This window comes from Babylonia areolata, chromosome 3 (genome assembly GCF_041734735.1).
Source record: "Babylonia areolata isolate BAREFJ2019XMU chromosome 3, ASM4173473v1, whole genome shotgun sequence".
In the NCBI taxonomy this organism is placed as follows: domain Eukaryota; kingdom Metazoa; phylum Mollusca; class Gastropoda; order Neogastropoda; family Buccinidae; genus Babylonia; species Babylonia areolata.
The window spans coordinates 707,819-732,500 of NC_134878.1; the positions used below are offsets into that span (position 1 = coordinate 707,819).

At 40.1% G+C, this 24,682-nt stretch overlaps 2 protein-coding genes across 4 annotated transcripts in view; one reads left to right on the top strand and one right to left on the bottom strand.

Annotated features, from left to right (window-relative positions):
* Position 1: 1 nt before the first annotated feature.
* LOC143279659 (intraflagellar transport protein 52 homolog) lies at positions 2 to 21,829 on the bottom strand. Its single transcript, XM_076583699.1, has 14 exons — positions 21,727 to 21,829; positions 18,954 to 19,081; positions 18,560 to 18,647; positions 18,105 to 18,234; positions 17,575 to 17,650; positions 16,920 to 16,985; positions 16,482 to 16,608; positions 11,794 to 11,880; positions 10,505 to 10,573; positions 8,991 to 9,145; positions 8,408 to 8,495; positions 5,927 to 6,035; positions 3,985 to 4,130; positions 2 to 1,535 (listed from the first exon to the last, which is right to left on the bottom strand). The coding sequence occupies exons 2-14, from the start codon at positions 19,076 to 19,078 to the stop codon at positions 1,476 to 1,478; spliced, it is 1,326 nt and encodes a 441-aa protein (XP_076439814.1). The 5' UTR covers positions 19,079 to 19,081; positions 21,727 to 21,829; the 3' UTR covers positions 2 to 1,475.
* Positions 21,830 to 21,947: 118 nt separating this feature from the next.
* LOC143279658 (serine/threonine-protein kinase Sgk2-like) overlaps positions 21,948 to 24,682 on the top strand; it is a 249,841-nt gene continuing 247,106 nt past the window's right edge. The window contains exons 1-2 of one of the 3 annotated variants that reach the window (XM_076583693.1): positions 21,948 to 22,247; positions 23,608 to 23,711. In XM_076583693.1, the coding sequence (XP_076439808.1) occupies positions 23,613 to 23,711 (99 nt within the window). In that variant the 5' untranslated portion in view covers positions 21,948 to 22,247; positions 23,608 to 23,612. Of the gene's footprint in view, positions 22,248 to 22,356; positions 22,376 to 22,414; positions 22,544 to 23,607; positions 23,712 to 24,682 lie in introns of those variants that run through there. The other 2 variants (XM_076583695.1, XM_076583696.1) reach the window with 2 other exon arrangements.

Sequence of the window (24,682 nt, forward strand, 5' to 3'; positions counted from 1 at the left end):
CTTTGGTTGTTTTTCTTTATTTCCATAGAGCTTTTCTTCATACTTTAAACATTCTATGTATGCCAACATACAAATTGTATTCTAATTTTCATTTATTGTTCTAAAAACAAAACATACTTTGTATGACATCATAAGCTCATGTTTGTTTTGATATTGAATATCTGGGCATCTTCATCAATCATTGTAAATATTTAAAATATGCACAAGTTAATTTTGCAGTTTTTACAGTATGCAACAAACAAAAAGGAAAATTCTGCTTTGAAAAACACTAACTTTGTAATCCCTTGTAACCTTCAGTGAATTCAAGACACATTTAGGTAAGCACTGATACATTACACAAGGTCATTATCACCTTCTTCCCTTCCCCTCAACCTTCAATTGGAAGAAAAAACAAAACCAAAAGTTATAAGCTTTGGAAAGGTCTGTGAATGTTTGATGAAAACCTGACAGCTCATGTTGATAAAGAAAACAAAAAAACAACACTCTGTTATTCTCCATGCTTCAGGTCGGTTTTGTTTTTAATCCACAATATTCCCCATGCTTCAAGTTTTGTTGTTTTTAATCAACAATATTCCCCATGCTTCCAGTTTTGTTGTTTTTAATCAACACTGCTGTATCACATAGTATTAATATATAGTGTGTGAACGTGAACATGAAAACAGTATCCATCTTTTCTGTCCAGTCTTTTACTGATTTCAGCACTGTTTTGCATTTAAACATATCCACACAGACATACACACAGTTGCTGTAACAAAGGTGATAAATATAACAAGCTGACAATACTTTCATAGACATGAATGCAAAAATGAACCGCAAGCAATTCACAGGAAATATATAATCAACTTTGTGACAAGTCATTCAATATGCTCAGCGAACATACAAATCACACTTTTGATGTAGAGATTCTAATACACCTGTAGCTTAACGTAATAAGAAATGGTCATTAAAGTGTACTCTGATTACATCTACAGAAACTCACATTTGTACAACAGTTGAGTCACCACACACTGCATTCATTCCATGCGCCAGAAAGTGAATCACACTGTCCATTCGTTCGCTCTCACCAAGACGCAGCCCACTATTCTTGACAGAATGTATGTCAACACTCCTGGTCCCCAACTTCAGTGCAACATCTACCCTTCACCTCAAACCAACCACACAGAAGAGGCAACATACCCCATAGACAGTCCAAAAACATCATGCAGATTGCTGGGCTGTGCATGTGCTGATCAGACTATGCAAGCCTTTAGACAAACAAAAGTCCAAACACATGAAGTAGATCGCTAGAAATAGCTGTGGGGGAAAAACGGGGGGCTGAAAATCCAGATGATGAACTGGGAATGTCTGTCTGTATGTTAGAAAGTAAAAGAGAGTGACAGAGAGAGAAAGAGTGGATGGGTTTGCAGGGGTGGGTGGGGAATGTTAGAAGAGAAGGTTCTAATCACAGACACGCTTAAAGAGAGGGAAGTGTCACATCAGGCCATGCTGCTCCCACCAAACTGCAAATCATCATCACCCTCCCCGAAATCACGATCCTGAAACAGAAACAGAAACCAGTCTTGTTTTGTCTCGGGGGTTCCTTGAGAAACAGATGGAAGAAAGAAACAGAAATGTTTTGTTTTGTCTGTATTCCTTCATTTCCAAAGAGGCGTGCAGAAATATTTAAACACACACACACACACAATCTAGATCCTCTCCATGTTAATTAAAGAGTAGTTTCCTTTTTTTGTTGCACTTTTTTTATGCTATCAACATTCACCATGTATGAAACTGAATATCCAGTAAAGCAGAATAAGCCTTTTTTGTATATATAAGAATTTCTTTTATTTTTACAGAATAAATATTGCTGCAAAGTAAAGCAACAAAACAAAACACATTGAAAACAACTGATGCAGAAGCAACGTCAAGTGATGTTGAGAGAGAGAGAGAGAGAGAGAGAGAGATCAACTGTTACGTGCATAATAACTGGAAATCTAAATTTCATACCCAGATGCTGAACTAGAAATAATGTAACTTTTAAATCATTACAGAACAGATTCATGAACAAAAAGTTGAACAGCCTTCGAAGTCATTCTCAAAATAGTTCCATCCTACCTGCATCGTTGTCAACACCAATGCATATGTGCCAGCATTCACTTACACATACACACACCCAAGTACAAGATGCATGTATGTACACACACACACACACAAACATACAACTTTTTTCTTTGCTATCTGCTACCTCTTTTAGTGCTTAACACTATTTACAGACCAGCCAGTTTAAGTGGTGCCCCATGTGAAATACAGAGATGCCTTTTTCAATGTGGAATAGATGCCTAACACCTGTGTGAAATAGGTGCCTAACACCTGTTTGAAATTGGTGCTTAACATCTACCCTCATGCTGAACAATATTCACTGCCAGAAATGTATCACAGATGCACAGACAAACATACACACACAGCTGTTATTTTCCCATTAGGAAATGATTCTTAGTGCTTGTTATTTTTAGAGCACACTGTTGTTTACTCAAGCAATGGCAAACACCTGTTGCTGAGCCCACCGAATCAGTTACACCCATTGATACAGATACCTTATATGTCTCCTGTGCACAGTTTGTTAAATTTTACAGCATGCACTCACACAAGGCAGAGTCATGAAAAAATTATGAACATCATTTTGAAAATAACATGGGAAAAAACAAAAACAAAAACGTGAGATCTTGTTTTTGTTTTTCCTTATTTAGAGAATGGGTACTATATAAATTCACACTGTTGTTATTATCCTTGCATGTTATCATTATCCTTGCAACTGCTCATAACATTACATTTTTGTTACTCATGAAAGATACATGTCAGCTTATTGATTCTGTATGTGAACTGATTCAAAAGTAATAGGTGTCTGTATATTATATATCTTGTTGTAATGGTGATCATGTGCAGAATTTTGAGAGACGCTGGAACCATCAAATTTGCAAGAGGAAAAAAATCATAAACCTCAACCATCATGATGAACCAAGCTCATAGTTCTGCATCAACCACATTGTGACACACAAGCCATCAAGTTTAAGGCTGACAAATAATAAAGTCAAACCATTATGTTAGAACTGATCAAATCAATGCATGCTGAAAAAACAGTCATTAGATGGGAAAACCCAAGTTTTAAGTATGTTAGCTGCAAACCCAAACCCAGCACTCTTGGGTGTTTTGTCAACATCGTTTTCCTCATTTAATCTGAACCACAACATTCTTCCAAACTGAACACCGTCACCAAAACAAAACAAAACCACTTCCACACCAAAACATCATACTCTTTTTTTCTTACCAGAAATATACATTACTGCAATAGTTAAAGATACATGAATTAGTTTTTATTAACATTTAAAAAAAACTAAAGAAAATCGTGTTATTTCATCATATCTTTAAACACTACCAGCTTGAATTAAAGCATGTTAATTCATGCCAGAATTCATGTTTTATGATTTATGTTGAACATCTAAAATAAGACTTTAGGTACTGGTTGTGATTATGTTGAAACTTGATAAATGTGTACATTACTGTGTAAGTTCAAATTATATGGACGGTCATTCTGGAAAACAACTTTCTGCTTAATTCATTGTATCACCAACAGCTACTGTTTCTTTGCTGTGAGACGTATTCATTTATTTTACATCTATATAAAAAAACATCTGAACAGTTTTAGCTTTTGTATTTATCACTAACTTGTACTACTTAAAGCACAGAAAAAATCTGAATACCAAGAACTAAAAAAATTCAACATAGTAGTATATTTAAAGCACAGAAAAAAATGAATATCAAGAGCTAAAAAAATTCAACATAGTGACACAATATCAACAATAATGTGTTTTTTTTACATAAAAATTTTTTTTGGTACTTAATCCAAGCAACAGGGTATTTTTTAAAAAAAAGTAAAAAAAAGTAACTCTTGATAACAATGAAAAAAACAAACAACCCCCCCGGTCCCCCCAGCCCCCAAGTACAAACCTGGTTGAGTTTCTTGAACTCGACGATTTGGGTGAAGATGTGTTCCAGGATGTGTTTGGCCGTGCGGTTATCCTGGGGCAGGTTGTGCGTCACCCCCAGGATGTCGCCACACTCACGCACGTAGTACTCCAAGTCGTCATCCGAACCTGTCACAGGGATTGTTTTCATTATCATTGTTATCATTGTTAATTATATAGTGCCTATCTTCAGTCAGCGACCATACTCACAAGGATGGTTTTCATTATCACTGTTATCATCGTTAATTATATAGTGCCTATCTTCAGTCAGCGACCATACTCACAGGGATTGTTTTCATTATCATTGTTATCATCGTTAATTATATAGTGCCTATCTTCAGTCAGCGACCATACTCACAGGGACTGTTATCATTATTATTGTTATCATTGTTAATTATATAGTGCCTATCTTCAGTCAAAGACCATACTCTAAGTGTCCGTATTCCAAGTCGTCATCCGTAGCTGACACAGGGATTATTATCATTATTATCATTGTTATCATCGTTAATTATATAGTGCCTAACTTCAGTCAGCGACCATACTGTAAGGGTCTGTATTCCAAGTCGTCATCCGTAGCTGACGCAGGGATTATTATCATTATTATCATTGTTATCATCGTTAATTATATAGTGCCTATCTTCAGTCAAAGACCATACTCTAAGTGTCCGTATTCCAAGTCGTCATCCGTAGCTGACGCAGGGATTATTATCATTATTATTATTGTTATCATTGATATTTTATAGTTACTATCTTCAGTCAAAGACCAAACTCTAAGGGCTCGTATTCCAAGTCGTCATCCGTAGCTGACGCAGGGATTATTATCATTATTATTATTGTTATCATTGATATTTTATAGTTACTATCTTCAGTCAAAGACCAAACTCTAAGGGCTCGTATTCCAAGTCGTCATCCGTAGCTGACACAGGGATTATTATCATTATTATCGCTGTTATCATTGATATTTTATAGTTACTATCTTCAATCAGAGACCAAACTCTAAGGGCTTCACTAGAGTCATTTTCATTTGCACAACAGGCTACAGGCTGCCTGGAATTATTTGGAAAACTCACATGTAAATTGATCCTATTAAATAAAGTAATGTTTAATTGTGTGTGTGTGTGTGTGTGTGTGTGTGTGTTGGCTGAGTTTTGCTGCTACTGATGCAAGTTCTGTTTGTGAGATATAAAGTTCTTCTTATCATATCTGGGCACAGCCAACTGAGAGCTGCCTTTGGGCGCTTATCATTCATTTCCTGTGTCATTCAGTCAGACTTTGGTCACATGCATCCACACACGTTAATATTAGAGTGGATTTTTCTTCTGAATTTTGCCAGGACAAATAACTCTTTTGTTGTCGTGGGTTCTTTTAAGTGTGCAAAGTGCATGCTGTACATGGGACCTCAGTTTATCGTCTCATCCGAATGACTAGCATCCAGACCACCATTCTAGTGGAGGGGGAGAACATTCTTTTTTAATGCTTGAGCACAATCAAAGCTTTCAAAAAATAAAGTATTCATTGATTTTTTAATGGTCAAGTGCAGAAAATAATTTCTTTCTAGATAAAACATGGTCTAAATGATGTTCCTCTTGATTCCGACAGTGATTCGGATTTTCAAAGTATTTCCGTAACCTAGATAGCTGAAGCTTTTCTTCTCCCCCCCCCCCCCTCCCAGCCCCCCTTCAAAAAATTATGTACTCTGCAATTTCAATTCAAAATTAGCACTTAGATAATGTAACCTGAGCATTAATATTCTGAGCATGACCATCTTAGACAATGGAAAATGCAACGTAAGTAACTATTACTGTATTTACTAGTCGTCACAAAGTATAACCTGGGAATGAAAATGACTAGCACGTCTGATGACTGAATGCGACAGACTGAATGAAAGAAGCTAAGTGTTTAGCTATTCCTTAAAAGAGACTCACATTTGTTGGTGATCTGGGCCACTCGCACTTTCTCTGACGAGAACTGTTCATCCAGATCAAACAGCTCCAAAGATGGCGGAGGCATTTCTCGGAAAGTGGGTGGAAAAACCTGAAAGATGGAAACAAACAATATATATAGTTTTCATAGTCTTTCTACTGATCACTATGACCGCAGTAAATCAACATGGTAAAATCTTCATGAGATTTTTTTTTTCAAAAACCCAACTGCTTCTCAACTTTCCCTCAGGATTGTTATGTGCTGGATAAACAAATAACAATAACCAATACATTTACAAAAAAATGATTAAATTGCAACTGAAACTTCAAAGACAAGAGACAGAGAAAAAGAGACTCAAGATGGTCTATCAATATATATACCAAGGTCCCTTGTGAAGAGGTATGTGAACATGGTATAATGAAAACACTTTTTTTCAACGCATATGAAAATCCATATGTTGACCAGCCTGTGCTACAAATGCAATGCAGAAAAATAAATGTCCTCATGACGTAACGATTTGAGAGAACATAAGAGAGAGAGAAAGAGAAAGAGAGAGAGGGGGAAACAGAAAAACAGACAGAGAGAGAGGGGGCGGGGGGAGTGGAAACAGAAAAAAACAGAGAGAAAGAGAGAGAGGGGGAAACAGAGAAAAACAGAGTGAGAGAGAGAGAGGGAGAGGGGGAAACAGAGAAAAACAGAGAGAGAGAGAGAGGGAGGGGAGAGTGGAAACAGAAAAAACAGAGAGAAAGAGAGAGAGGGGGAAACAGAGAAAAACAGAGTGAGAGAGAGGGAGAGAGAGAGAAAAACAGAGAGAGAGAGAGAGGGAGAGGGGGAAACAGAGAAAAACAGAGAGAGAGAGAGAGAGGGAGAGGGGGAAACAGAGAAAAACAGAGAGAGAGAGAGAGGGAGAGGGGGAAACAGAGAAAAACAGAGTGAGAGAGAGAGGGAGGGAGAGGGGGAAACAGAGAAAAACAGAGAGAGAGAGAGAGGAGGGAGAGGGGGAAACAGAGAAAAACAGAGTGAGAGAGAGAGGGAGGGAGAGGGGGAAACAGAGAAAAACAGAGAGAGAGAGAGAGGGAGGGAGAGGGGGAAACAGAGAAAAACAGAGTGAGAGAGAGAGGGAGAGGGGGAAACAGAGAAAAACAGAGTGAGAGAGAGAGAGAGAGAGAGGGGGAAACAGAGAAAAACAGAGAGAGAGAGAGAGGGAGAGGGGGAAACAGAGAAAAACAGAGTGAGAGAGAGAGGGAGGAGAGGGGGAAACAGAGAAAAACAGAGTGAGAGAGAGAGGGAGAGGGGGAAACAGAGAAAAACAGAGTGAGAGAGAGAGGAGGGAGAGGGGGAAACAGAGAAAAACAGAGTGAGAGAGAGAGGGAGAGGGGGGAAACAGAGAAAAACAGAGTGAGAGAGAGAGGGAGGGAGAGGGGGAAACAGAGAAAAACAGTGAGAGAGAGAGGGAGGGGGGGGGGAAACAGAGAAAAACAGTGAGAGAGAGAGGGAGGGGGGGGGAAACAGAGAAAAACAGTGAGAGAGAGAGGGAGGGAGAGGGGGAAACAGAGAAAAACAGTGAGAGAGAGAGGGAGGGGGGGGGGAAACAAAGAAAAACAGAGTGAGAGAGAGGGGGGGGGGGACAGAGAAAAACAGTGAGAGAGAGAGAGAGAGAGGGGGGGGGGAACAGAGAAAAACAGTGAGAGAGAGAGAGAGAGGGGGGGGGAACAGAGAAAAACAGTGAGAGAGAGAGGGGGGGGGGGGAAACAGAGAAAAACAGAGTGAGAGAGAGAGGGGGGGAACAGAGAAAAACAGTGAGAGAGAGAGAGGGGGGGGGGGGAACAGAGAAAAACAGTGAGAGAGAGAGAGAGAGAGAGAGAGGGGGGGGGGGAAACAGAGAAAAACAGTGAGAGAGAGAGAGAGAGGGGGGGGGGGAACAGAAAAACAGAGTGAGAGAGAGAGAGAGGGGGGGGGGGGAACAGAGAAAAACAGTGAGAGAGAGAGAGAGAGGGGGGGACAGAGAAAAACAGAGTGAGAGAGAGAGGGGGGGGGAAACAGAGAAAAACAGTGAGAGAGAGAGAGAGAGAGAGAGAGGGGGGGGGGAAACAGAGAAAAACAGTGAGAGAGAGAGAGGGGGGGGGGGACAGAAAAACAGAGTGAGAGAGAGAGAGAGAGGGGGGAAACAGAGAAAAACAGTGAGAGAGAGAGAGGGGGGGGGGGGGACAGAGAAAAACAGTGAGAGAGAGAGGGGGGGGGGGGCGGGGGAACAGAAAAACAGAGTGAGAGAGAGAGAGAGGGGGGGAACAGAGAAAAACAGAGAGAGAGAGAGGGGGGGGGGGGGGAAACAGAGAAAAACAGTGAGAGAGAGAGGGGGGGGGGGGAACAGAGAAAAACAGAGAGAGAGAGAGAGGGGGGGGGAGGAAACAGAGAAAAACAAACGGAGAGAGAGAGAGAGGGGGGGGGGGGTGGGGGGGAACAGAGAAAAACAAAGAATTTACCGCCGGCTGAAGTGGGGGCAGCGGTGTCTCAAACTGAGGAGTGATCAGTGTCAGAGGTTCATGCTTGCAGTTTAACTGTTCAAACGCCCTGGACACAGAACAAAAGTTTCAGATCATTATATAAGAAGGAAAAGCATGAAAAAACAAACAATACTGAATACAGATTGCAATGTTTATATATATAAAAAAATCTTCAAAGAAAGAAAACAATATTAAGAAAAAAAGTTGTTTTTTTAAAAAAAAGAGATATTTCTCTCATAAAAAGAGTAAGTGACGAAAGGTTCAATGTGACAGTTTAACTTTTGACAGGCGAGCAGAGAAAGATTTTTTTAATATTTGTTTTGTTTTGATTATTTCATGAGTTATCCAAATAACTAAAACAAAAAAGAAGAAGAAAATAAATAACAAAAAGAAAAGTAAACAAAAAAAACAAACTTGCGAATGTCAAAAAACTAACAAAATTCCTGATGATATGAAATGTTTGTGATATTCCATAGAAATGGGAGGGAGAGAGAGAGAGGGACCCCCCATCCCCAATGTCCCCCCTCCCTACACCCCCCACACAGCCTGGACAGGGACTGACTTGATGGATTTGGACACCAGACTGGTGTCCAGACGGAAGAGGGAGTTGTCGAAGAGCGTGGTGATGTCGCGGGGGATGTCATCGCTCTCCTGGAGACACGTCTTCAGCTGTTCCGACAGTCGCGCCACATCAGGCAGCTGGTTGTAGTCCGATACCTCAACACCACACACACACACACACACACACGCGCTTTGTCATTATGTGTACACAGCTTTCCATGTTCAGGGTGCGTGGAAGTCAGGAAAAGTCTGGGGGAAAAGGAGGAAAACATATCCAGGGCTGGAAAAGTTGTGGAAAAATGAGGAAAACATATCCAGGGCTGGAAAGGTTGTGGAAAAATGAGGAAAACATTTCCAGGGCTGGAAAGGTTGTGGAAAAATGAGGAAAACATTTCCAGGGCTGGAAAGGTTGTGGAAAAATGAGGAAAACATTTCCAGGGCTGGAAAGGTTGTGGAAAAATGAGGAACACATATCCAGGGCTGGAAAGGTTGTGGAAAAATGAGGAAAACATATCCAGGGCTGGAAAGGTTGTGGAAAAATGAGGAACACATATCCAGGGCTGGAAAGGTTGTGGAAAAATGAGGAACACATATCCAGGGCTAAAAAAGCCATGGAAAAAAAATATTTTGCCCCTGGAAAAAGTACATTTTGCACTTAAGGGTCTGGAAAAGTCTTGGAATGTGAATAAAAGGCTTGGCCAGTACGAAAGAGCTTTAAGCACATAAAAAAACAAACAAACAGTAAAAACAAACAAAAAAAGGGGAAAACTGAACCCAGCAATTCTTTTGTCAGCGGTGTAGCCTGCTCTGAAAAAAAACCCACCCAAATTTCATTGGGTCACATCTGTGGGTACCCAGCTGGCTGAAGTCTGGAATCAGAACATGCTGATATGTTCATGACACTGCTAGCAATGCTCATTTGATTAGGACTTCCATACTTATTTGTTCAGAAATAATATTTGTTAAAAAAAAATGCTTTAAATGCCTTTTTTTCATATTAGGTCTGTGACCTGTGTATCTAATTATATTATACAAAACAACTGAGAGAAAACAAAGCATCATATTTTGGATTCAAACAATCAGTACATATTTCAAAACTGACATGTTAATCATCAATACATAAAAATATTTTAAAATTCTTTTTTTTTTTTTTTTAAAAGAGAGAGAAAAAAGCAACAAAAAACAAACACACTGACCCAGCTATTGAATTCAAATCAAAACCTGTAAACTGGAACACAGAATAAAACAAAACACCAGGTTACTTTTCATTGTGTTCTATCTTATATTCACAGATTTGTAATGCAAATGTTGGCAGTCTTTAAACCGTGCACAATGAAGTAACAAAGTGATAGTACATTACTTAAAAACACAACAAGAAAAAAGGGTGGGGAGGAGACCATGAGGCACAGAGAGAGAGAGAGAGAGAGAGAGAGGGAGAGAGAGAGAGAGAGAGAGAGGGAGAGAGAGAGAGAGAGAAGAAAGAAAGACTGATTTAACAGTAGTCCTAATTCTCACCTCTGGATCCTCGGCATCAATGACATTCAGTTTGATTTCATCAGTTGTCAGGAACTGTATCAAAACGTCCTGTTCACACACACAGAAAACAAGGTTTCAGGACTGAAGGTGCCCACACATATGTCTATCCTTACCAGTGGACAAGCAGAGAAGGAACTAACTGCTAACACTTTCTTAATAAGCTTAGTAATTCTATATTCACTGTACACTGGTTTTGTTCATTACATAAAGTGTGACCAAATTCTAACAGACATTTTCATCCTAATCTCTATTTTGGTGTGTCTTTTCCTTTGAAAGCAGGTAACTAACACTTACATACCAATGAAAAATACAAACACCTTTGACCAAATGGGTTTAGACTCAAGTGAAAAGGATCATTGCTTAGAAAAATGCATATGAAAATATCAGATCAATCTTATTGGTACGGGGGAAAATATGAAACAAAATGGTTAGCATTGCCGACAGTTGACTGAAAGGATGTGTGTTTGAGCCCCATTACTTGAGTGAGCTAAGGACTCAAATGTAATCACTGGGACCACACAGTCAAGGCTTGCCCACTTCATGAATGTGTCTTAAGGGGGGTTGCTCAAATTTCCTGACAAACACTTTAGGTGTCTTCAGGAGTATCCTTCAGCCTGGTTGATGCCAGGATTATTATGGGAATACAGCCTTATCAAGTAATCCCCAACCATCATTCATCAGCACAGAAATACAGAAATCAACAATGTCCCAAACTCTAGAGCACCCCCTCCTCCCCACAAAGTATACACTGAGATGGGTGGACAGGTGCAATGGCCAAATGATTAGCATGCTGGATTCTTGCCCAAGTGTCCTGAGTTTGATCCCCAGTTCGCTGCAAGTGGTGGGTGATGGGTGAAGAGTTTTCCCATCTCTCAGGTCAACATGTGTGCAGACATGCTACTGCATGAACCCCCTTCAGGTGTATATGCATGCAGAAGATCAAATACACATGTTAATGATCCAGTAATTGATGTCAAGTGTTTGGTGGGTTATGGAGGCATGAAAATACCCAGTGTGAATCAACCAAGACAGTCATCGTCATGTAAATGTTGGCTGTGTAATGGAGAGAAGACTGGAGGGAAGAGGGAAGGGAAGAGGCACAGCTCTGACTCACCAGGATTTTGTTGTTTTTGTGTAATGGAGAGAAGACTGGAGGGAAGAGGGAAGGGATGAGGCACAGCTCTGACTCACCAGGATTTTGTTGTTTTTGTGTAATGGAGAGAAGACTGGAGGGAAGAGGGAAGGGATGAGGCACAGCTCTGACTCACCAGGATTTTGTTGTTTTCCTCCTTGTCCAGGTACTGGTCACTGAACATGTGTGTGGAACCTAGCACCACCAGCTTGCCTTTGTTCGCCTGCAACCAATGAAAATTAATTGTTACTACACTGCCTAACACTCCACACAAGTCACACACACACACACACACACACACACACACACACACACACACACACACTATCCTATCCTTATCAAAGGCCTCCTCAATTCCAAGGGCTGTAAAATAACTGACAGATGGAGAAAGCAAAAATCTAGGAATTTCCTTTTGAAATTCACTCCTATCCTTGAACTGCCACCGTTTTCACCAGCTCAGAAACAAGAGTGTGTGTTCCATTTGGTGTTGACATTTGCCATTTCATTATTTCATTATCAGTCTTAAAGAAAATATGTAGAAACATAATTATGGTTCAAGTATGGACAGCAGTGTACTGATGTTCTTCATGTTATAAAGAGCCTGGAGATTAACTGCTTCTTTTTTCTCCCAATTTTCACAACTGACTGTCATACATCTAGCAGCAATGAAAATAGTCGTTCATCTGCCATATAAAGTTTAAAGTCTCAGCACATTTTGTGATTTATCTCTTGATTTTCTAACCTCTATAATTCTTCAGCCAGATTATTTGCAGATGTTTCCAGCTTTTGTCCATTTTCAAAAGCTGAAAATGACAGCAGCTGTTGAAATATGTACATGAATCTTTAGGTTATTATTTAGGTCAAATGTAATCCAGTTTATATTTTCAATTTCGTTTATAGTTTACATTAATTATTTTGCAAACAGCTTTTGAAAACCTTGCTCTCTTTCTCCCATCCCAGTAGCAGTAGAAAGTAACACACACACTGCAGTACAAAGTAACACACACACTTCAGTACAAAGTAACACACACACTGCAGTACAAAGTAACACACACACTGCAGTACAAAGTAACACACACACTGCAGTACAAAGTAACACACACACTTCAGTACAAAGTAACACACACACTGCAGTACAAAGTAACACACACACTGCAGTACAAAGTAACACACACACTTCAGTACAAAGTAACACACACACTGCAGTACAAAGTAACACACACACTGCAGTACAAAGTAACACACACACTGCAGTACAAAGTAACACACACACTGCAGTACAAAGTAACACACACACTGCAGTACAAAGTAACACACACACTGCAGTACAAAGTAACACACACACTGCAGTACAAAGTAACACACACACTTCAGTACAAAGTAACACACACACTGCAGTACAAAGTAACACACACACTGCAGTACAAAGTAACACACACACTTCAGTGTAACACACACACTGCAGTACAAAGTAACACACACACTGCAGTACAAAGTAACACACACACTTCAGTACAAGTAACACACACACTGCAGTACAAAGTAACACACACACTGCAGTACAAAGTAACACACACACTGCAGTACAAAGTAACACACACACTTCAGTGTAACACACACACTGCAGTACAAAGTAACACACACACTGCAGTACAAAGTAACACACACACTGCAGTACAAAGTAACACACACACTTCAGTACAAAGTAACACACACACTGCAGTACAACACACACACTGCAGTACAAAGTAACACACACACTTCAGTGTAACACACACACTGCAGTACAAAGTAACACACACACTTCAGTACAAAGTAACACACACACTTCAGTACAAAGTAACACACACACTGCAGTACAAAGTAACACACACACTGCAATACAAAGTAACACACACACTGCAGTACAAAGTAACACACACACTGCAGTACAAAGTAACACACACACTGCAGTACAAAGTAACACACACACTTCAGTACAAAGTAACACACACACTGCAGTACAAAGTAACACACACACTTCAGTACAAAGTAACACACACACTGCAGTACAAAGTAACACACACACTGCAGTACAAAGTAACACACACACTTCAGTACAAAGTAACACACACACTGCAGTACAAAGTAACACACACACTGCAGTACAAAGTAACACACACACTGCAGTACAAAGTAACACACACACTGCAGTACAAAGTAACACACACACTTCAGTACAAAGTAACACACACACTGCAGTACAAAGTAACACACACACTGCAGTACAAAGTAACACACACACTGCAGTACAAAGTAACACACACACTGCAGTACAAAGTAACACACACACTTCAGTGTAACACACACACTGCAGTACAAAGTAACACACACACTGCAGTACAAAGTAACACACACACTTCAGTACAAAGTAACACACACACTGCAGTACAAAGTAACACACACACTTCAGTACAAAGTAACACACACACTTCAGTGTAACACACACACTGCAGTACAAAGTAACACACACACTGCAGTACAAAGTAACACACACACTGCAGTACAAAGTAACACACACACTGCAGTACAAAGTAACACACACACTTCAGTGTAACACACACACTGCAGTACAAAGTAACACACACACTTCAGTACAAAGTAACACACACACTGCAGTACAAAGTAACACACACACTGCAGTACAAAGTAACACACACACTGCAGTACAAAGTAACACACACACTTCAGTGTAACACACACACTGCAGTACAAAGTAACACACCCACACTGCAGTACAAAGTAACACACACACTTCAGTACAAAGTAACACACACACTGCAGTACAAAGTAACACACACACTGCAGTACAAAGTAACACACACACTGCAGTACAAAGTAACACACACACTTCAGTGTAACACACACACTGCAGTACAAAGTAACACACACACTGCAGTACAAAGTAACACACACACTGCAGTACAAAGTAACACACACACTTCAGTACAAAGTAACACACACACTGCAGTACAACACACACACTGCAGTACAAAGTAACACACACACTTCAGTGTAACACACACACTGCAGTACAAAGTAACACACACACTTCAGTACAAAGTAACACACACACTTCAGTACAAAGTAACACACACACTGCAGTACAAAGTAACACACACACTGCAGTACAAAGTAACACACACACTGCAGTACAAAGTAACACACACACTTCAGTGTAACACACACACTGCAGTACAAAGTAACACACACACTGCAGTACAAAGTAACACACACACTGCAGTACAAAGTAACACACACACTTCAGTGTAACACACACACTGCAGTACAAAGTAACACACACACTTCAGTACAAAGTAACACACACACTTCAGTACAAAGTAACACACACACTGCAGTACAAAGTAACACACACACTGCAATACAAAGTAACACACACACTGCAGTACAAAGTAACACACACACTGCAGTACAAAGTAACACACACACTGCAGTACAAAGTAACACACACACTGCAGTACAAAGTAACACACACACTGCAGTACAAAGTAACACACACACTTCAGTACAAAGTAACACACACACTGCAGTACAAAGTAACACACACACTGCAGTACAAAGTAACACACACACTTCAGTACAAAGTAACACACACACTGCAGTACAAAGTAACACACACACTGCAGTACAAAGTAACACACACACTGCAGTACAAAGTAACACACACACTGCAGTACAAAGTAACACACACACTTCAGTACAAAGTAACACACACACTGCAGTACAAAGTAACACACACACTGCAGTACAAAGTAACACACACACTGCAGTACAAAGTAACACACACACTTCAGTGTAACACACACACTGCAGTACAAAGTAACACACACACTGCAGTACAAAGTAACACACACACTTCAGTACAAAGTAACACACACACTTCAGTGTAACACACACACTGCAGTACAAAGTAACACACACACTGCAGTACAAAGTAACACACACACTGCAGTACAAAGTAACACACACACTGCAGTACAAAGTAACACACACACTGCAGTACAAAGTAACACACACACTTCAGTGTAACACACACACTGCAGTACAAAGTAACACACACACTGCAGTACAAAGTAACACACACACTGCAGTACAAAGTAACACACACACTGCAGTACAAAGTAACACACACACTGCAGTACAAAGTAACACACACACTTCAGTGTAACACACACACTGCAGTACAAAGTAACACACACACTTCAGTACAAAGTAACACACACACTTCAGTACAAAGTAACACACACACTGCAGTACAAAGTAACACACACACTGCAATACAAAGTAACACACACACTGCAGTACAAAGTAACACACACACTGCAGTACAAAGTAACACACACACTGCAGTACAAAGTAACACACACACTGCAGTACAAAGTAACACACACACTTCAGTACAAAGTAACACACACACTGCAGTACAAAGTAACACACACACTTCAGTACAAAGTAACACACACACTGCAGTACAAAGTAACACACACACTTCAGTACAAAGTAACACACACACTTCAGTACAAAGTAACACACACACTGCAGTACAAAGTAACACACACACTGCAGTACAAAGTAACACACACACTGCAGTACAAAGTAACACACACACTGCAGTACAAAGTAACACACACACTGCAGTACAAAGTAACACACACACTGCAGTACAAAGTAACACACACACTTCAGTACAAAGTAACACACACACTGCAGTACAAAGTAACACACACACTTCAGTACAAAGTAACACACACACTGCCACAGTACCTTGTGTGTGTAGAGAGCGCAGACAGGCCTGTTCAGAGGGAAGCTGACACTGCCGGAAGACAACACTGCTGCTGCCGGCTTCATCACGTTCAGTGTCGCGCCGAATGGGTACAGGAAGGAGAGGGCCCTGCACATGGGCCACAACTGTCAGCTTGAGCACAAACATCAAATAATGACACACACACACACACACACACACACACACACACACACACACACACACACACACACACATGTACACACACAAACCCCAACTATCCAAGTCAAGTCTTACGACTGACTTAAGCAAACTGTGTTTCGCCAAGAACAACAAAAGTCATGCAGTCAAACAAACACACGAACGGAGTCTGCTTAAAATGTCCTCAGAAAACCAAGACTATTTCATTCACTCATGCACATGAACAATGACAAGCAACAGACATGATGTTAACAACATACTGTGCATTGTTTCCTTCTTCATCTCCTCCAAATGCAAGAGTCTTTCCTGCAGCCTTGGCCACAGCTCTGAAAGCAACACAATTCAATAAGGGAAAATGTACACAGTGTTCAACAATAAATCATGAATAAAGTGACTTCTATAGATATCTCCTACTTTTCAAAACAAATTTTCTTTTGTTTATCATCACAAATATATAAATCATGAATAAAGTGACTGCTATAGATATCTCCTATTTTTCAAAACAAATTTTCTTTCGTTTATCATCACAAATATCTTCTGCTCAAAATAAAGATTTTTATTTCAAAGCCTGCATCATTGTACTGTACAAGATCAAAAGTGAAAACAAGCATGCCTTCAGATTTTCACACAATCATTAATCTCTAAGAGAGAAAATTGTCTTCTTGTTCCACTTGTTCCATTGAAACAAAATCTGTAGGTAGCCATCCATTTCAAAAAGATTTCAATGATTATTTTACTCACTTGATCTGTTTCATTAAACTAGCATTAACATTTTACAGGAATAATGTTCGCGCAAGACAGTAATGTAAATAACTGACCCAATATCAAACATGTCAATGCCCCATGAAAGCTGTTTCCTGAAGTATGAACATCCATGAGGTCTAACAACTGACAGACAAATATAGCTGTCTTTACCTGTTGAGGACTCCATTGGTCACAAGAGCTTCCTTTGGGTGGAAGTACTTGTAATAGGAGTTCCGCACTACAGCATCTGTGAAGTACAGCATACACATTTGTCATACATAGTAGGAAGATGGATTTATATAAAAACATGGGGGGGGGGGGGGGGAGATTAACGATTACGATTTTAGGCATGGCCTATTCTTCCAATCTGTCTTTGCAAATCTACATTCATTACAACAGCACACACATGTCTGAAGGGAAAAAAGAGAGAAAGAAAATCTTCATGGAAAATGAAGAGAGACAGACAGACAGACAGACACAGAAACACAGAGAGAGAGAGCATTAAGACAAAATCAAAGGACAATATGACTAAGTACTTAGTATAACAAAATTTACAAATCATGGCGGCAGCATTTTCATTAAAAATATTTTCTGTTCACATGCATAGGCAGATAGACAGGTACACTCCCACACACATACACACACACTCATGTACAGACAGACAAAACACGAATAGAATGAGGAAAGGAAATAACGCCCACCATTGTTGACCATGATCCCAAACTCCTCCAGGAAGAAGTTGATGTTGGTTTCAAACCTGGTTTCTCCACCCTCCCCCATCATGACAAACACACTGCCCCCTCCTTCCAGGTACTTCTTCATGGCTGCAAACTGACAGAAAGATGAACAATTTACTTTAGTGTGTGTGTGTGTGTGTGTAAGTGTGTGTGTATGCGCATGTGTATGAGTTGTGTGTGTACTTGTTTGCTTGTGTGTGTGTGTGTGTGTGTGTGTGTGTGTGTGTGTTTGTGCGCGTGTGTGTGCATGTGTGTGTATGTGTGTTAGGGAGGAAGGGATGTGGGGTGGGGGTGGGGGTGGGGTGGGGGTTGGCCGTAATGAAAAAAATATAGCATTTTAACTTATTTCCACCCTGTAAGACTTATTCTGACTGTCACATATGATGACACAACCAAGACTACTATTGAAATAGACCCACCTCAGTTGCTGTGAATTTTTCTCTGCATCCTGCCAAGACAAATATTCTGGCCTGAGAAAGCTTGTCATCTGAGATCTCTTCTTTGTTGCTGAAACACATCATAGAGATTTTTGTTACTCTTGTTACTTATTTTGCTGTATACACATCTTATACTTCTATGTCCAGTTTTCTATCTAGACAGGCACACATGCACACATACACTGATCGAGAGAGAGGGGACATTAACACACCGATGTACCAGTCTGTATATTCAAGAGGGACAGAGAACACACACCCACACACAGTCAATCACAAACACACACACACTGACAAAGACAATCATACACACAAAAACTTGTCTTGCATTCAACACTGAAAAAAGCAAGCCATTTATTCCAGGTGATGAAACACTTACGGCACTAATTTCCATGTTGACCTGAGTCGTCTGTTGAGTGATTTGAATCCATTGTTGAGAGAGAACAGCTCACGTTTTGAACCATTGAAGAGAATGATGTTCTTTGAGCCTTTGTCACCATCCATTTTCTGCAAATTAAATGGAAAAACGTATGACTTTTATCAAATGAATGGATAGTGATTTTTGATTTTGACTTAACTGTTCATGAAAATATGTCTTAGCTAATTGGTGGTCAGCACTTACGTTGATCAAGGAGACTGGAAAAACTGATCTTCAACCCCAACCTAAAATGTGCTGCTACTGGGGTCAAACCCACAACCCTCAGATTGGAAAAGCAGTGCTAAGTCCATCAGAGAGACCGTCATAGAAGAACAGACACAGGAAAAAAATCTTTTAACTCACTCGGGACGACAAGTTTTCTCCCTTGCTTTTCCCCACAGACAGCCCATTTGTAAGGGTTAGGAAAAAAATTACAAAAAATACAAAATACTGTGTAAGAAAATGAAACTTTCAGAACTGGTTTATTACGTGTTGAGCTATTACATGTAAAAAAAAAAATCAAATTTCTCATCTTATGTTTACAGTTTTGCCATATGTAGAAAATACTGCCAATTTTTCACCCCGAATCACCATACCCATGCTCGCTTTCTGCATTAAATTCGCTTTCTTCTTCGTCATCATCCACCTCTTCAATGTCCGACCCTTCAGTTTGTAGCATTTCAAGTACTTCGGCAACCCTAAAACATTGCCGTCACTGCCTTGTTCGCTTCACAACATTCCGAGAAGAGGCCGCTTTGCTAACAGGCTGGCATGCGAGCAGACGACTGGTCAGTGACTTTGTCAGCGTGTGTACGAGACAGGCCACACATCCCATATTAACCAATCATACTGTTCGATACAACATTCCGAGAAGAGGCCGCTTTGCTAACAGGTTGGCACGCGAGCAGACGACCGGTCAGTGACTTTGTCAGCATGTGTACGAGATAGGCCACACATCCCATATTAACCAATCATACTGTTCGATTGTGGAGTGACCCAGAATAGCGCACTCTGCTTGGCTAATCACAAAATCACGTGTACAGCGTATGATGGAATTTTACTTTTGGAGAATGCTATTCCATTCCTTCGTCCGAAACCGAATACGTTTTGTGTAGGAATGCGTGAGCATTCCTTCGTCCGGAAAGAGTTAACTTTTTAACCACCATAGGCAACCATAGTGCAACGCCATAAGGTGACTTTTTTCAACATTCAGGGCTCATGTTAAATGTACAATTTTTCACTTTTTAACAAATCTTGACAGCTGTAGCCAGTTTCCCTGCCAACAGAAGAATGACTAACCTTTGCCCCCTGATCTAGTTTGAAGTGAACAAGTCCATTATATTGTTTTAACATGAACAGAAGCCTGTGGCTGAGAGCATCATATCTAAAATATTTGGCACGGGGAGTGTTTTCCAAACAGAAACTTGGCAGTGAAAGAGTCTATGACATCACACTTTTTCAGATTTTCAGTGAGACCAGTCTACAGAAACTTGGCAGTGAAAGAGTCTATGACATCACACTTTTTCAGATTTTCAGTGAGACCAGTCTACAGAAACTTGGCAGTGAATGAGTCTATGACATCACACTTTTTCAGATTTTCAGTGAGACCAGTCTACAGAAACTTGGCAGTGAAAGAGTCTATGACATCACACTTTTTCAGATTTTCAGTGAGACCAGTCTACAGAAACTTGGCAGTGAAAGAGTCTATGACATCACACTTTTCAGATTTTCAGTGAGACCAGTCTACAGAAACTTGGCAGTGAAAGAGTCTATGACATCACACTTTTTCAGATTTTCAGTGAGACCAGTCTGGCAAATGTAACAGTTTCTGAAATTTAAGTAAACCTTGCCCTTGTAGTTATAATCCTGATCATTAATCCTGCTTCAGCAAGTGGTCCTTGGTAATAAACAGAAAACACTGAAAATCAGGAAAATGAGGAAAACTGTTAGCACCATGCACAGAACCTCTATCAACTGCAGAAGCTGGAACTAAGCCCTAGCTGGCCTTCCTATAAGGAATGATACAAGAAAAGCAGCTGTATTTCAAAGCATATGTTTTTGATGTTGTCTGGTGGAGTTTGAAGCTGTTTTGAGTTGGCAACGCTGGGAATATGGGAAACATATAAGATTGTCTGAATGTCAACCAGGCTGTTTATGATCCTGTAAAGCAAATTCAGATTCTTCTCCTTCTTCTTCATTGCTGAGGGCCCACAATCATGCAGGCTGATCATTCTGGCACCTAAAACCCGGGGGAGGGGGTGTTTCACTCCTAATATTGAGCAGTTGATGTTCATCTTTGCACTTGCTCAATCTGGTAAATCTAATGGCACTGTGAGGATTCCAAATTGAAATATATACGTTAAACATGCATGACATTATCACGAGTAAGGCCAGGGGCACAGTATGCATAAGCATCAGTCTTTTGTCTGGCATTTAGTCCTTTAAAAACCCATTCCCATTTTTACAATGAAGAAGAAGAAGATGGCGGTAATGATTCATCTGATGAATCTGATGAACGTTATCTTGATCTGGTGTTGATCGAGAAGACTGTCATCATATCATGCCATCACTGGCAGTGCTCAGCTCCTCTCGATCGCACAAATTCTTGTGAACAAAATAATCACACCACAGACAATGAACGCGATGATACACTCTAGCTCCCATTAGACATAGGTGTGGAAGACAAAAAGACAAGGATTATGTGCAAGAAACAGTGACATAAATATGTACTTACTACAAATGTAACCGAAGTGGGCACAATGTGCTTCGTTGGTTACCGACTGCAAGAAAATATTTGGCTTTGCATGCTGGGAAAATATTTGGGAACAATGAAGTATGCGTTATATACCTTATACAGATTGAACACTTTGAAGATTCGTGTCTATTTCAAGCGGAAATGATTTTGATAATAGCCGGCGGAAGCTTCAAACAATAATCACCTGACTGACATAATAGGAACTACTTTACTGATCTTTATATAATAATTTAAAGTTATCTTACAGTCCTATACATTTGCTTCGATTGACAAATAATCATAAACCGAGGAATTGCACTCTCAGACGATTATTCGATAATCTGCCGAAGAGAGACATATCTTTTCTATAACCTGAAACGGGGTGGAGATCGAAAGTAGGTCGGGAGGCGTGGCACACTCAAAGAGGGGTGGGAATTTCTTTTGCTGACTTTCAGGGTGAAATGAGTGGACTGTAAACACGCTTCTGTTTATTCGATCAGCTTTCGTATTGCAGAGAGAAGGTATTGTCACTGAATCTTTGTGTGCTTTGTCATTGTCCGTTCTTGTTTCTGTTGGAGGCGGAAGATAATTGCTGATTAATGGAGTTGTGACGAGACGCGCTGATGCACTTGTTTTTTTCTTTTCTCCAGTGAGTACAGAGTTTAGCAGGCGCACAGTAAGTCGATCTGTGTCGTCTGCTGGAATCAGATGATATACGCAAGGGTCTGTTTCATATTTCAATTGACGAAGAAAGTGTAAAATTGACTGCAGCATCCTCAGAAAATGGTTAACTTCCCGGTAAATTAAAGATAAACAAGTGAGTCAAAAAAGAGGGTTCCAGTGTGCAACGTATGCTGCAGACGTAAAGCAGTTGACCATATCAAAGTATCACTGATAAAAACTTAAAAGAGCTAAGCTTATAACGTTTACTTCTTCTTTTCATTGGTTTATTTGTCTATTCCCTGTCGGATTATGTAGACATTTACACCCCATTCACTCATTTCTGCACACACACACACACACACACACACACACACACACACACACACACACACACACACACACACACACTCATGTACGCACACATACACACCGGCACACTTACACACACACACACACACACACACACACACACACACACACGCTGTGTCTGAATGCAGTGACGTCTTCTTGAGAAACTGAAAACAGAAACAGAAATACCCACCTATCACAGACAGTCAGTCAGTCAGTCAGTCAAACATATACATAAACAGGCATCTACCTATCCATCACAGTCAGCTTATCCATCCATCCATCCATCCATCCATCCATCCATCCATCCATCCATGCAATGGATCCATCCACCCAGCTATCAGTCAGGATGGGTCAGATGATTGTCTTATTAACCGTCTTGGTTATTTCTATACAGTCAGGATGGGTCAGATGATTGTCTTATTAACTGCCTTGGTTATTTCTATACAGTCATGATGGGTCAGATGATTGTCTTATTAACTGCCTTGGTTATTTCTATACAGTCAGGGTGGGTCAGATGATTGTCTTATTAACTGCCTTGGTTATTTCTATACAGTCATGATGGGTCAGATGATTGTCTTATTAACTGCCTTGGTTATTTCTATACAGTCAGGGTGGGTCAGATGATTGTCTTATTAACTGCCTTGGTTATTTCTATACAGTCATGATGGGTCAGATGATTGTCTTATTAACTGCCTTTGTTATTTCTATACAGTCAGGGTGAGTCAGATGATTGTCTTATTAACTGCCTTGGTTATTTCTATACAGTCAGGATGGGTCAGATGATTGTCTTATTAACTGCCTTGGTTATTTCTATACAGTCAGGATGGGTCAGATGATTTATTAACTGCCTTGGTTATTTCTATACAGTCAGGATGAGTTGGACTCCAAGTGACCACCAGGCCAAGGCCAAGCCCAAGGCCATGCCAAGTGCTTCCATTCAGGATTTTGAGACCCAGCAGAACAAGTTTGTGGTGAGTAGATCTTCCTCTTTGTTTTGCTGCAGTCCTCATGGGTTTTCAGTGTAGATACTACATGATCTTCCTCACATTCTGAAAGAAAGAAATTAGTCTGTTGACTTTATTTATCATCATAAATATTATGAAAAGGTTTTTTTCTTTTTATTATTATCATTATAGTTATTCCTGTTGTTATTTTCATCATCATCATCATCGCTGTTGGTTTCTGTCTTTGTCTTTACATGATTTCATTTAATCCATGTATGATGATAAATGTATCATATACTGATGTTCATTTATGTTTGTAACTTGTTAGTCATTTTCTTTTCGTGTGTAACATTTTACAGTGTTTTGTCTCTTTCCTGATTTATGTCAGGCCAGAAAAAGTTATTAGGCGTGCATTTGTGGGAGAAAACAAAAGTACTTCATTATTCTTTTTACCCTCATTCAAGTGAATGGTTGTTTTTCATTCAAAACTGTTTAAAATGTCAAGATGACCAAAAAATGAGCTCTTTGAAAATGAATGCATACCTTTTTACCCACCCATTCTTTAACCCCAGCTCCCCTCCCCTCCCCTCCCCTCCCTCCCTCCCTCCTTCCCCCCAAATTGACCATACCAAACTAGTCAGCCAACCCACCACCAACCAATCTGACAACCAACCAACCAGCTAACCAAGCAATCATGATTCACCTGAAGGAAAAAAAAAAAGAAAAAAGAAAGAAAAAAAAGAAGATGAGAAAAATCAATTCCTATCGGAGCAGTCTTGTACCAGACCTTCCTAACACTGCTTAACTGAACTGAAAGTCAAAGCGCTTCATTCTCTGCAGTCCTCAGCCAGTTAGCTGGTGTCAACCCATCATCTGTCGAAAAGGTTGAGGTCTCTCTCCACTGTTTGCTGCCAGTTCATCTTTGGCCGTCCTCTCTTTGGCTTGTATGTGAACTGACACAGCAGGAGCCTAAATTATCTGACACGCTGTGTGTACTG